Source organism: Rosa rugosa, chromosome 3 (assembly GCF_958449725.1).
Source record: "Rosa rugosa chromosome 3, drRosRugo1.1, whole genome shotgun sequence".
NCBI classification, from domain to species: domain Eukaryota; kingdom Viridiplantae; phylum Streptophyta; class Magnoliopsida; order Rosales; family Rosaceae; genus Rosa; species Rosa rugosa.
Window position 1 is genome coordinate 45,703,993 of NC_084822.1, and position 13,049 is coordinate 45,717,041.

At 39.2% G+C, this 13,049-nt stretch overlaps 3 protein-coding genes across 4 annotated transcripts; 2 read left to right on the forward strand and 1 right to left on the reverse strand.

The window, feature by feature from the left end:
* The first annotated feature begins 41 nt into the window (after nt 1-41).
* On the forward strand, nt 42-3,500 carry LOC133739833 (uncharacterized). 2 transcript variants are annotated; one of them, XM_062167641.1, is made up of 11 exons: nt 42-202; nt 286-494; nt 584-672; nt 764-820; nt 1,088-1,196; nt 1,316-1,417; nt 1,557-1,621; nt 2,002-2,105; nt 2,208-2,279; nt 2,361-2,415; nt 2,778-3,500. In XM_062167641.1, exons 1-11 carry the CDS (start codon nt 145-147, stop codon nt 2,854-2,856), a joined length of 999 nt encoding a protein of 332 aa, XP_062023625.1. In that variant the 5' UTR covers nt 42-144; the 3' UTR covers nt 2,857-3,500. The 2 variants fall into 2 exon arrangements, with proteins under 2 accessions (XP_062023625.1, XP_062023624.1); XM_062167640.1 differs by having other exon boundaries at nt 2,208-2,272.
* A 1,492-nt stretch (nt 3,501-4,992) lies between these two features.
* On the forward strand, nt 4,993-12,047 carry LOC133736482 (serine/threonine-protein phosphatase BSL1). Its single transcript, XM_062163982.1, has 21 exons — nt 4,993-5,387; nt 5,495-5,555; nt 5,680-5,758; nt 5,890-5,963; nt 6,068-6,162; nt 6,892-6,991; nt 7,082-7,151; nt 7,515-7,616; nt 7,807-7,888; nt 7,985-8,155; nt 8,559-8,748; nt 8,884-9,085; nt 9,165-9,332; nt 9,431-9,669; nt 9,879-9,963; nt 10,059-10,157; nt 10,243-10,442; nt 10,521-10,596; nt 11,077-11,212; nt 11,284-11,423; nt 11,544-12,047. Exons 1-21 carry the CDS (start codon nt 5,183-5,185, stop codon nt 11,625-11,627), a joined length of 2,658 nt encoding a protein of 885 aa, XP_062019966.1. The 5' UTR covers nt 4,993-5,182; the 3' UTR covers nt 11,628-12,047.
* A 12-nt stretch (nt 12,048-12,059) lies between these two features.
* Nucleotides 12,060-13,049, reverse strand: LOC133736483 (uncharacterized). The gene is made up of 2 exons (XM_062163983.1): nt 12,897-13,049; nt 12,060-12,684 (listed from the first exon to the last, which is right to left on the reverse strand). Exon 2 carries the CDS (start codon nt 12,667-12,669, stop codon nt 12,256-12,258), a length of 414 nt encoding a protein of 137 aa, XP_062019967.1. The 5' UTR covers nt 12,670-12,684; nt 12,897-13,049; the 3' UTR covers nt 12,060-12,255.

Genomic DNA, 13,049 nt, shown 5'->3' on the forward strand with positions numbered 1-13,049 from the left:
TAAACCCAAAACCAGGTGTTCAACACTGTAAAAAAAGATGGTTAAAACGAGTGGAAATGATAATTTTACCGAGTCTCAGTAAAATAGTGGGTGCAATGAGAATTTCGAGCCACTCAAGTTCAGTGAGTTTGTGAGGCGACCCAAATGGCGGTGCCGGTCTTCAACCTCGCTCCGAATCTGATGGTTTCAAGGCTGTGCTTGGGTTCGACTCTGTTTCTTAGTCTACTATTCTCATTAGTGTTTGCATTTTCTCTTCCTCAAAGTTAAAATTGAAATTGTGGCCAGGAACCATGACTTTCGGCGAGCAAAACACGCTGCCGGAGTCCTTTCGCCTCCTCGACCAAGCTTTCAACTCCGGAATCAACTTCTTCGACTCTGCGGAGATGTACCCGGTGGTTCAGCGAGCCCAGACTCAGGGCAGGAGCGAGGAGTATCTCGGCCGTTGGATTAGAGAGCGCAACATTCCTCGAGACAGCGTCGTTTTGGCCACCAAGGTAGTTCAATTGGCCTATTAGTCTCGAATTCATTCCACTAATGTCAGCTTGCTTTTGAGTTTTGATATGTGGGCGTCGTTTTGATACAGGTGACCGGACCATCTGGGCAGATGACTTGGATAAGAGATGGCCCGAAGTGTTTGGATGCTGCGAATATCACTGAGGCCATTGACAGCAGGTTAATTCTAGCGATCAATTCATAATTTTGTTTCAGTTTTTGATTAATTGGTGATAGGCTGAGTGTTGAGCTATGCATTGGTTTCGTGCAGTTTACGGCGATTGCAGACAGATTACATTGATCTTTATCAGATACACTGGCCTGATCGGTTTGTATGTAGATCCTTATTTCAGTGTTTACAGATTGATATGAATTTCAAAATGGTGTATGCTTACTGAGTCCATTGAAACTAGGCAGTTCACAATGCTGTATATGTTCTAGTTTTTTCCCCAACTATAACTCAATTTGCTTGAGTTCACGTAGGCCGGTCTTTACTTTATCCAGTTAGTGGCTACACAAACACAAGGAACCCATGTGCTTCAGTGAACCTTGAGCCTTTTGTAGCACTTTGAGTGATTAGTGACGGCTTTTGTAGATATGTTCCGATGTTTGGAGAAACTGAATATGATCCAACCAGGCAATTTGGTTCGATTCCTATAGAGGAACAACTTGATGCTCTTGGGAGAGCTGTTGATTCTGGTAAGGTTAGTTTCAATCTGTTGCCTTTTCTTCCATAGATTGTTCAGGTTGATGGCTTTAGCCTTCATTATCAATGTTTTAAGAACATGGATTGCCCATGTGAATGGAACTTTTGGATTTGCAGGTCAGATATGTTGGTCTCAGTAATGAAACGGCATATGGTGTGATGAAGTTTCTTCAGGTGGCTGAAAGAGGCACTCACCTTCCAAAGATTGTATCTGTGCAGGTTGTATCGCGTAGTCTGACCTGAAACACTGAGGGCTGCCACTTGCTTTCTTTGCACCCCCCTGTCTCTTTCTAGCATACACTCAATTAGTCACTTTCTTGATATTTGGGACTAATGCAACTTATTTTGTATTTGATAGAACTCATACAGCTTGCTATGTCGAACTTTTGATTCTGGATTGGCTGAATGCTGTCATCATGAGAGGTACTTTAAGTTTTGGTTTATAGATAAAGTGATAATTGAACTATTCGTCATCTGTGAGATGATAAGGAACATTTACTCCACTTATACCTCAACAAGTCTTGATATGTTCAATAAATCTAAATTCTGGTGCTGAAGTGGTTTAGAATGAAGTCACTACAATTTGATCCTTGGCAGCTTAACTTAATCTTCAATAGAGGCATTACATTCCGTTTTTACTTCTCCTGCAATTCTACCAGATGAAATGAGAGATGAAAATTTCTTAAATCTGAGTTGCTGTGCTCAGTTATGTAGGGTGTAAATCTGGTCAATGTATTTATATTGAGAAAGTATTCTCTTTATCACTTCATTTATATTGATGGTGTCTTTGTTGAACTTTTTAGGGTCAGTTTATTAGCTTACAGCCCTCTTGCAATGGGTATACTCTCTGGGAAGTATTTTTCACCGGAAGGCGGTCCTTCAGATGCTCGGTTGAACCTTTTCAGAGGTAAGTTCTCAAATTATTTGTCAGATCTTTTTAATGTGAGAATTTTCTTCAGTCAAATTGGTGAACTTGTTTCAAGGTGGACTTTTCTTCTCTGTATATCAGGAAAGTATTCAGAAGGGGAGTCCAGATACAACTTGACTAATCCCTCCATAAGGGCAGCAAGCATGGTACATGGTACACAGGCACTGTGATTTCACTAGATTTCCTTCAACATGCTGATTTCACTAATCTGCTCTCATTTCCTTGTGGTCACAGGAATACATTCGTACTGCAGAAAAGTACGGTCTTCATCCAGTATCTCTTGCAATTGGTATGATTACATGCAATTCTGCTTCTGTCTTTCATATCATCTTACTCTTTATTGATGCTGCAAACCTTAAAGCCTGTAATCATAGATGGAAAAGTATTCCTCCTACTCTCCTAGTAAAGATCCCAGTATTCTTTGTTCCACTTCCCTTTTCCTCAACATGGTTGCTTTAATCACACACATATTGCAGCATGATTGCATGCTCTAATTGCTTGAGCTAATACATCTGTCATAGATTTTCCATATCCTCCCTCTGTTGTTGTCCTTATCTTGATAGGTGGCCATTGTTCGTTCATTTATTGTATGTACTATTCGACCTTGTACACCATTTATGTTTACTGAACTTTTGATTCATGATATGGCAGCCTTTGTTTTGAGTCACCCTCTCGTAGCAAGTATTGTCTTTGGAGCAACCCAGTCATGGCAACTTCAGGAAGTTCTTGATGCATGCAAGGTGGAGCTCACATCCGAAGTAATGGTAGAAATCAACAAGGTTCACAAAAGATTTCCTAACCCTTGTCCCTGATCAAACCTCATGCCATTCAACTTCTTCCTTGTCCAAAATTTTGTCACGACAGCTGAAAGAGATCCAGATGACATCTCTGGTCAATACCGAATTATGATATTGGTATGGTAATCTTGTAGAATCTATCAGCCTTCTGCATTACAATCCTTTCTGAAAAGCTTCCGATGGGTCTGCGAGACAAGCATGTGCAATGGTAGAGGTGGAAGAACAGTGAAAACATGGGATGTCGGGTACAATTTTAGCAGAAGCATGTATTGATATGCTGCTATCTCCACTATATGCTTTACCCTTTCAGTCTTTTTCTTGTGGCAATAAAGGGATCCTTGAATTATTGGTTTAGACACGGTATGAATCTTTTGATGGTGACACCCTTTTAAGTGTAGGGTTGGTCATGCCCTTTTTTACATTCTTTCTGCCCAATTTCCTTAAATTTGGGGACAATGGTGTGAAAGAGAAAAGAATGTAGTTGAATATCAAAGAATGTGACAGTGTTGAATTTTTAGAACTAGGACGTAGTTGTTTGAAAACATAATGAGAAAATCTTGGTATGGTCTTTATTTTACGTGTTATGGACCATGGATTCCAAATTTCCATTGACGGGTACTAGAGGAAAAAAAAAAAAAAAAACTTTCGTTGAAAATAAATATGACCTTTCTAGAAAAAGACCAGTTGCCCATGTGCACCTAGACGCTTCCCTATCTAGTACTTAGTTGGGGAGGGCTTTTATTGGCAAAAACAAAAATAAAAAAGCTATCTTTTACATTGCTTCATTTGGTTCATGAGGGTAATCTTCTAAACTTAATAAATGTTCGATAGAAAATAGTTCTAGAATGGGCAATTTGGATTCCTTCAACTTACTTTATACTAAAGTATAGAAATTTTGTTGTAAACGTCGTAAATTTAGAAAAAGGAAGGTACGAAAAGGGAACTACTTTCATATTGTCTAGACTTATTCTGACGCACAAGTGGTCAAGAAAGATTATTTTCTAATTTAATTTAATTAAAAACATAGACATTCTTAGGAGTAAGTTGTCGGTACAAGTTGTTCTCTAATTTAAAGGCTCAAACTATCTTTGCCGATGAACATTTTGTAGGCAAAGGTTGTTTTCCAATTTAAATAAAACAAAGGCAATCTCTCTTGAGGAACAAGTCACTGCCAAAAGTTATTTTCTAATTTAATTTATCAAAAAATTCAGACGACATTTTCTGAGCACAGTATATGCTAGAGTCAATTGTGAGCGGCTATGCATGTAATTTAGAGTCACTAATAAATGTTAAAACCGCTTATATGACTTCTCATTTATCTACGGTTAGAAATTATTTATACCAGTAAATAACCACGTTATAGGCAAAGGTTGTTTTCCAATTTAAATAACACTGAGACAACCTCTACTGATGAACCATTTGTCGTAAAATGTAGTTTTTCAATGTCATTGAAATAAAATTAAGACAATCTTTCTTGAGGAACAAGTCACCGCCAAAAGTTATTATCTAATTTAATTGAAATAAAAGTTCACACAACTTTTTTTCCGAGTACAGTATATGGTAGAGTCAATTGAGAGAGGCTGTGCATGTAATTTAAAGTCACTAATAAATATTAAAACCGCTTATATGACTTCTCATTTACGTACCGTTAGAAATCATTTACACCAGTAAACAATCGAAATGACACGTATTTTTTTTGGTTTAGTAACAATAACATAAAGATAAACTTAACTCAAACTGACAGTTTCGAAATCAAATCATACATTTCCACGTAACCCCTCACGGTTCCAAAACAAGAAAAATCACATCTCGATAATCTTGCTATTTCTGGCTGACATCCTTTCCCCCTAATTTTCCACCTTTCGTGGTGTAAGAATATCTCTTTGGTAAGAATATCCACCCTCATCTACTGTAAAAAAAATCTGCACTTTCTAACCAGAAAAACAAACACAAAAGGAAAACGCCGTTGACTCTATTTAAGACCCAGTAGAAGTCCGAAACCTCCCTGCAAACAAACAATTACTCTTAAACAATTAAAAAAAAAAAAAAAAAAATTCCAGAGCTGCTGGGTCCGGAGCCGAAGCTCGGGGCCCCATTGGAACCACCGCAACATAGCGATCACTCATCATTCCTAATTCAATTGATTCTTGTAAGTAGAGAGAGAGAGAGAGAGAGAGAGAGAGAGAAGGAGGAATAATTAGATCAAATCAACGAGTTCGATTAAGCTGAGCTTGGAGCTGCTTTTGGGTTTTGGTTTCGATGAGTTCGAAACCATGGCTATACCCGGCTCCTACCTATCGTACTCTCGAGACCTATTGGGATACCGACGACGACGCGCCCGGCGCGCGATGCGGTCACACTCTCACCGCCGTCGCAGCCACCAAGACCCACGGCCCCCGCCTTATTCTCTTCGGTGGCGCCACCGCCATTGAAGGCGGCGCAGCCTCCTCCGCCCCCGGCATCAGTGCGTTGCTGCATCTATTATCACTTCATTTCTGATTCAAAAGTGAGAATCTTTAGTTTGAATTTTGAAAATTTGCTGAATTTGGGTTGTGACCTTTTGAAATGTAGGGCTAGCGGGTGTGACCAATTCTGTTCACTCCTACGATGTTCTCACCAGAAAGTGGACTAGGTATTTACTTCTATTTTTACAGGATTTTTCTGCCTTTTTTTTTTTTTGTGTGTGGAAATGAAATGGGATCTTAGTTTACTTTACTGATTGTTCTTCTGGTTTTTTGGCCGTTCGAATTTTGCAGAATCAGGCCGGCTGGTGAGCCACCCTCTCCGAGGGCGGCGCACGCTGCAGCTGCAGTGGGGACTATGGTGGTTTTTCAGGTGATTTTGGGAATATGGTTTGAGGAATGATTGGAAAGTTGGAGGATTTTGTTATTAGAGTGATTAGGGTTTCGGGTGGATTGTAAGTGAGCGTGAGCTTTGATATTAATGGATTCTTGCTCTGTGGATAGGGTGGCATTGGTCCTGCTGGGCACTCCACGGATGATCTCTATGTGCTTGACATGGATAAGTTCAAGTGGCACAGGTGCGCCTTAACTGAGATTGTTTTTGTTCTTTAGGGTTTATTGGTTGTTGTTTACAATTGTGGTGTGAGTCGTTTTTAATTTCGTGTTTGTCTTCCGTCCATAGAGTGGTTGTGCAAGGACAAGGACCTGGGCCTCGCTATGGCCATGTTATGGACTTGGTTGCTCAAAGATATCTTGTTACTGTCAGCGGCAATGATGGTGAGTGTACTTCTAAACCCCAGCTCGTTGTTATATGTACAGTTCACTGTTGTCAAATGGTTTGCATTTTTAGGTGTAATTTACAGTACTAGATAGACAGAAAGTTCAAATGAGCTGTTTCTAGCATGTCATAACCCATCAGTTTTGCCTTTGAATTGGATATACAAGCAATTCTATTCCATAACTTGCCAATACTTATATTTGCTTGTAAGCCTTCACTCATCTTTAGAGTTTTTAGATTAGGGTTTTGTAGTTTTTATTCAAGCCCATGTTTTAAACCTTTTTTGTCAAGTTTAGAGTACACATTTTTCATTACAATGGGAGATCAACATAGATGGAAGTATAAGATTGAAATTTGTCGCTAAATTGGTAATAGTCCAGCCCTATGGTATGTATAATTTGGAAGATATCAGAAATAGAAAACGTTTTACATTACTGTCTCCTATCGTTTATTTATAGGGAGACTCAAGTGATTTTTGGAAACAATTACAATGAATAGAAGAAGATAGAAAATGCCAAAGTTGCTGGTTATGTTTCTAAATTCCCTTGGCAGAAGAGTTATTTAATCGGTGCACCTTAATGTGATGTATTCAAACTTTCTTTACTTTTATCCTTATCCATAACCTGTTTATAATTGGTAACTTTATCCGGTCAGAGTATGTTTTCACATACCCTAAAGCCTGTAACGCTCACCTTTATTTAATACTTTTTTTCTTTCTCTTTTTAAAGGAAAAAGAGTTCTTGCTGATTCCTGGGCTCTGGATACTGCACAGAAACCTTACGTATGGGCTAAGCTGAGTCCAGAAGGGGATAGGCCTTCTGCTAGAATGTGAGTAATATTTATATGTTGACAATTGGAAAATTCAGAAAATGTCTACTTTGGAAAATTATTAAATTCCCACATTCCCTTATTGTTCAGGTATGCAACAGCCAGTGCCCGCTCAGATGGCATGTTTTTGCTTTGTGGCGGAAGAGATGCTTCCGGGGCGGTATGTGGAATCTTTTCTGCTAGATAAAATAACGAATTCGTATATCATTAAAAAACTAAATATTGGGAAGCATTCACAGGAGTGATCTGCAATATAATTAGAAATAGACAAGATTTCTCAATTAAATCTACATATGAACTATTTCTGGCACTTTCCAATCATCTTGCATCCTCTCTGAATTATGGCTTTGTTTCTCTCAAAAATAGATTTCCCTGTAACTAAGGATCTAATTTATTACTTTTTCTTTATTAGATTGTCTTTCTTTAGCTGAAGTTAGAGATTGAAATATTTGGGTACTGAGTCTCTAGTGTTTTTGACTAATGGGTTATCTGATTTTGTGTGCTCATATCAATGCTTCTACAGCCTCTAGCTGATGCTTATGGACTGCTCATGCATAGAAATGGTCAGTGGGAGTGGACTCTCGCACCGGGAGTGTCTCCTTCACCAAGATATCAACATGCTGCGGTAAGTGATAATATATTGACAATGAATTTAGAGTTACCTATTTGTCTGTTGCAGGACATTTGATATGTGTTTTTAAAGCATGGTACTTATACTGAAGAAACCATATAGTGGTCTTTGATTGAATGCATTTATTTTGCATCTCTTCTGAGTAGAGCCTTATTTCAGCACTTGATATATGTTGTTTGCTCAGGTTTTTGTTGGTGCAAGATTACATGTAACGGGAGGTGTTCTCAGGGGAGGACGTGCTGTAGAAGGGGAAGGAGCTATTGCAGGTAAATCTTTGATTGTCAATTTTTATTACCATGGATCGTATTGCAATTTCTAGTAATTTTTATTTTGATAGTTTTTCTGTTTTCTTGCTTTGTTAGTATTGGACACTGCCGCTGGAGTTTGGTTAGATAGAAGCGGGCTTGTGACCTCCTCACGGACAGGCAAGGGACAAAATGACTATGATCCCCCTTTGGAGCTTATGCGTCGTTGTCGCCATGCAGCCGCATCTCTTGGTGTTCGTATTTACATTTATGGCGGTCTCAAGGGAGGTAAAAACTTTAGACCGTAGTTGATAGTATGAATAATGCATTTGCAGAACTGGTATATGTTTGATTAGGAAGGGTAGGGATTCTGATGTTTCGGTTGTTAGGAAGGAAGCGAAAGTGTTATTTAACAAAATGGACTTGGACTTTCTTATTTAATAATCTGAAGATTCTTGACTTGTTGGATTTAAGGACACCCTGATAGGGGTTGTCTCAGTAGAAACAAAAAATTATATTTTTCAACCGCCAAGTTTATATCTTTTTGTTTTTCTTTATGAATTTAGGTGTACTTTTACTCTCATAAACAGTTTCAATGAATGCACATTTGTATATTGTTGGCTCTGATTTGTGGCTATTGCATTCTAAAACTCACTTCTGATGTTTAGTCTTCCTTTATTTTTTTGTACAGACATCCTGTTAGATGATTTCCTGGTTGCGGAAAATTCATCATTTCAATCTGAAATTAATTCTCCCGTATCAACTTCTGAGAAATCCCCATCTTTAACAAGTCCGAGAGCCTTTCATGCCAACACAAGTTCTTTTGGTGTATCACCATCTTCGGATGGTGAATCTGAGATACCCTCATCTAGTGGCTTGAGGTATTATTTCATAAACCCCACCCCACCCCCGCCCACCCACCCACCCACCCACACACACACACCTCTTTCTCTCCAAAATACTTTTTTCAAGCCACATGTGTTCATAATTTATGTGATACTTATTCATTTTGGCAGCATGGATAAAAATTCCATGGAGAAACTACGGCAGGCTTCTGCTGCCGAAGCTGAGGCAGCTAGTGCTGTTTGGCAAGCTGTGCAGTCCCAATCTTCCCCTCCTCCTGAAGAAACTTCTGTTTCAGATGACAACTCACAAATTGCAGAAACACTTTCGGATGGTAGTGACACTGAGGCAGATGTTCGCCTTCATCCCAGAGCTGTACGTCCTTTGCATCGATGCCTGATTGATGATTTTTTTTCATCTGTGAGTGGCATACTTATTATTTCTGTTGTTGCAGGTTGTTGTTGCCAAAGAGGCTGTAGGCAATTTGGGTGGCATGGTAAGACAGTTGTCTTTGGATCAATTCGAAAATGAGAGCAGACGAATGATTCCAATGAATAACGACTTATCATATCCTAACAAAAAGTTTACCAGGCAGAAGTCCCCACAGGGCTTACATAAGAAGGCAAGCATTGGCTAACTTTTTGATCTTTTAATTTTTTAATATGTCTAGTTTCTCACTCCAAGGTTTTGATATGATTTGTTTTTTCTTCTTCTTTGCAGATAATATCTACATTGCTGAGGCCAAGGAACTGGAAACCTCCGGTTAATAGGAAGTTTTTCCTCGATTCTTACGAAGTGGGAGAACTTTGTTATGCTGCTGAACAGATCTTTATGCAGGAGCAAACAGTTCTTCAGCTGAAAGCTCCTATTAAAGTATTTGGCGATCTTCATGGACAGTTTGGTGATTTAATGCGCTTGTTTGATGAATATGGATTTCCATCTGCTGCAGGAGACATAACGTAAGTTGAACACTTTTTGCTCATGCCACGTTTGTCATTGTACTAGTTGACAGAGTTCAGCTCGACGAGAACTGTGACTCTCTGAGTCTTTCTGAAGTAATCAATACTCTACATTCTTGTTCTAATAGGAAAAAGTATATCCCGGTCTTATCATAGATTGACAGAGTATTTTTAAAGGCTTATGACTGATGCTAGTCTATTTATGTTAGGTACATTGACTACTTGTTTTTGGGGGATTATGTTGATCGAGGACAGCACAGCTTGGAGACAATAACTCTACTCCTTGCACTCAAGGCAAGCTTCTGCTTTGAAGTCTTCAAATTTTGATATATAGTTGTATTTGTCAGTTTTATTGATTGACTGTATAGTGGCCCTGATTGATTTTGCAGATTGAGTATCCTGATAATGTTCACTTAATACGTGGAAACCATGAGGCTGCTGATATCAACGCACTCTTTGGTTTTCGTATTGAATGCATTGAGAGAATGGTATGTATAATTTATCATATAGGCATGATGTCCTTGCTCCAAAATTTCAGAATATTAAATGTGCTAGTATCTTATGTGCATGTAGGGAGAGAGTGATGGAATATGGGCATGGACAAGGTTCAATCAACTTTTCAACTACCTCCCACTGGCTGCACTAATTGAAAAGAAAATCATCTGTATGCATGGTGGCATTGGAAGATCTATAAATTCTGTAGAACAAATAGAGAAGCTTGAAAGACCCATTACAATGGATGCTGGGTCTATAATTTTAATGGATCTTCTATGGTACACTCTCATTCAGTTTATTTGTTATTTTCACTTCATTGTTACATTTCTGTGGTCTTATGACGTCTATGCATTCAGGTCTGATCCTACAGAAAACGATGGTGTAGAGGGTCTCAGACCAAATGCAAGAGGGCCTGGTCTTGTCACTTTTGGGGTAAGCACAATTTTCTAATCCTTTTCTTCCTTCGTATTTCTACACATAACTTTTACATACATTTCCCCCCATTCTGGAGATGATAGTTTACAGATGTACTTGTAGGATATAAAGTGGGAGATACCAGATTAATCTTAATTCTGTGACGAATGGACAATTCACAAACACTAGGGCATGTAGTTATTCATGAATTGACTGGAAAAGTCTAACCTTGATAGGTGGGATGAGCATTAGTGAAACCACCATTTGAAATGGTACTGTTTAACAGCAATCATACATATGGATCTTTGAGCTAATACTCACCTTATCAGTATAAATTCCTTCGACACAATATAAATCTTTACATTCGTTTGCTACGTGCAATAGTGTTTCAATTCCATAGTGCTCTTGTTTCATCTGGTGACTCTTCTCTGGCCCCTACTCCTTCGTGCTTAATTTTAGGATATGCTACCTACCAATATGTATTCTTTATATTTGCAGCCTGATCGTGTCACGGACTTCTGTAAGAGGAACAAATTACAGCTCATTATAAGAGCTCATGAATGTGTTATGGATGGTTTTGAACGGTTTGCCCAGGGACAATTGATCACTCTTTTTTCTGCCACCAACTATTGTGGTAAGCAAAACTTTTTGCTGGTTCTTGTTCAGTGTTCTCGTGTTGGCAGTCTCATATGCTTTTTCCTGTAGGAACGGCAAACAATGCTGGTGCAATACTGGTGGTTGGCAGGGGGCTGGTTGTAGTTCCAAAACTAATTCATCCGCTGCCACCTCCTCTTCAGTCACCGGAGACATCTCCTGAACGCGTCATAGATGACACATGGATGCAGGTAAACAGTTACATAGTGCCAATACACAATTAATGCTTAACAATACGTTATTATTTACTTTGAACATAAATATCTGCAGCTGCCTTTTTTATACTCATTTATCTTTATGGTGTCCTGTAGGAGCTAAACATTCAGAGGCCGCCAACTCCTACTCGTGGTCGACCACAGCCTGATCTTGATCGGAACTCACTTGCATATATATAGGTGACTGATCTCTTCATGTACTTGAAGATGTGGGAATGTGATAATTTTCGATTCTCTGGAGGCTTGATCCATCCCTTTTGCGGTGGATTCATGGGCTGTCTCAATGTAGCATGTCCTTTGTATTTGGAAGTCGAGTTGCAGAAGTTGAAGCCTTGTCTAGTAGTGTACACAGCCTGAAAATGCTAGAAGTTTAGATGTTAGCGAATGAATAATTTTTCATTTTTCGTAATTGAGTTTGTAATATATGTACAACAACATAGTCTGCGGAAGAGATGTAGAGCTTTTTTTATGCTACATAGAGATAACATATAGGGGAGGGAAATTGGTGGGTTTAGTTTTACAGTTTTTACTGTGTTGTAACATAAGAAATTCCATATATTTAATTGAGAGGTATGTTTTGGAAAAAAAGTTTGGATTTGCTATCATGGAGAATGTGTCCGAAACATATGTTAGCTTGTTTATTGAAAACGAAACTCATTCGTATCCCCAAGAAAGATGTAGACATACAGTTCTCTATGGTAATTATACATTGGTGTTTTGCTGCAATAACTTGCCCTGAACAAGAACACATCAATCAACTCAGGTTGTTGAGATGAGGAAGAAGTGAGCCGCAATAGACAAGAGTAGATCAATATTTCGGTGGAAAGATGCGCGAATGAGGTGAAATCACAGCATCCTGAACGTACTTCTTCGAGTTATTCGGGTCAGGAACCCAATGAATCTCACTCAGATTGGGGGTCTCAACAAAAACCATGGTAAACTCTCCAACCTTCTCCACTTTCCCTCTCTTGCCGGCCCTCAGCACAAGACTGTTCCTGTTGTAAGAGAAGATGCCATTAGCCAACTGTATAATGTCGCCGGGCTCAAATGCATCGCACTCATCTCCCCACAGCTGGAAGTGAACTGCGGCAGTCTCGTCCGCCACAAGCGCCAAGCACGTCTTGTTGTGGCCTTCTATAGTCTTGCTGCCTTTGTCCAAAAGTATGAACTTTGTATCTATGTTGTTCTGTGCAGCCGGCACTATTTCTTTCAGTGACACCATCTTTTTGGTTTGTCTCTGCAATATCCCAAAGTGAAGAAAACGATAAGTTGTTGCTAGACCCATTCAAACAATTCACTAAGGATTATGTAAATACTGAAAGGCTGTTCGATCGTCATTTCGTCGAACAGTTGATGTGCACTTTTGCCAACTGAATTTTGGAACTCGGACATGGGAACAGTTTGTCAATTGCCGACACACAAAGTAACAAGTAAGAGAACGTAGTTTACCTCAACTGTGCTTGGGAAGTTGGGATTGATGAGTTTCGGGGTTGCCAGAAAAAAGATTAACAGTGCGTCTCACCCTAAAACCTCCGGTCCGTGTCCGGGTTGTTCATCTGTTTGGTTCCTTTTGTATTGATTTTATGGGCCTTTGTTTCGCTG

Excerpts from the sequence above, each read along its gene's own strand:
- LOC133739833 (XM_062167640.1), top strand. The coding sequence starts at position 145 with ATGGCGGTGCCGGTCTTCAACCTCGCTCCGAATCTGATGGTTTCAAGG. Across the intron at positions 1,622-2,001 it reads GAATGCTGTCATCATGAGAG|GGTCAGTTTATTAGCTTACA; the intron begins GTACTTTAAGTT and ends TGAACTTTTTAG. Across the intron at positions 2,416-2,777 it reads TCCAGTATCTCTTGCAATTG|CCTTTGTTTTGAGTCACCCT; the intron begins GTATGATTACAT and ends ATGATATGGCAG.
- LOC133736482 (XM_062163982.1), top strand. The coding sequence starts at position 5,183 with ATGAGTTCGAAACCATGGCTATACCCGGCTCCTACCTATCGTACTCTC. Across the intron at positions 5,759-5,889 it reads GGACTATGGTGGTTTTTCAG|GGTGGCATTGGTCCTGCTGG; the intron begins GTGATTTTGGGA and ends CTCTGTGGATAG. Across the intron at positions 10,597-11,076 it reads CTGGTCTTGTCACTTTTGGG|CCTGATCGTGTCACGGACTT; the intron begins GTAAGCACAATT and ends TTATATTTGCAG.
- LOC133736483 (XM_062163983.1), bottom strand. The coding sequence starts at position 12,669 with ATGGTGTCACTGAAAGAAATAGTGCCGGCTGCACAGAACAACATAGAT.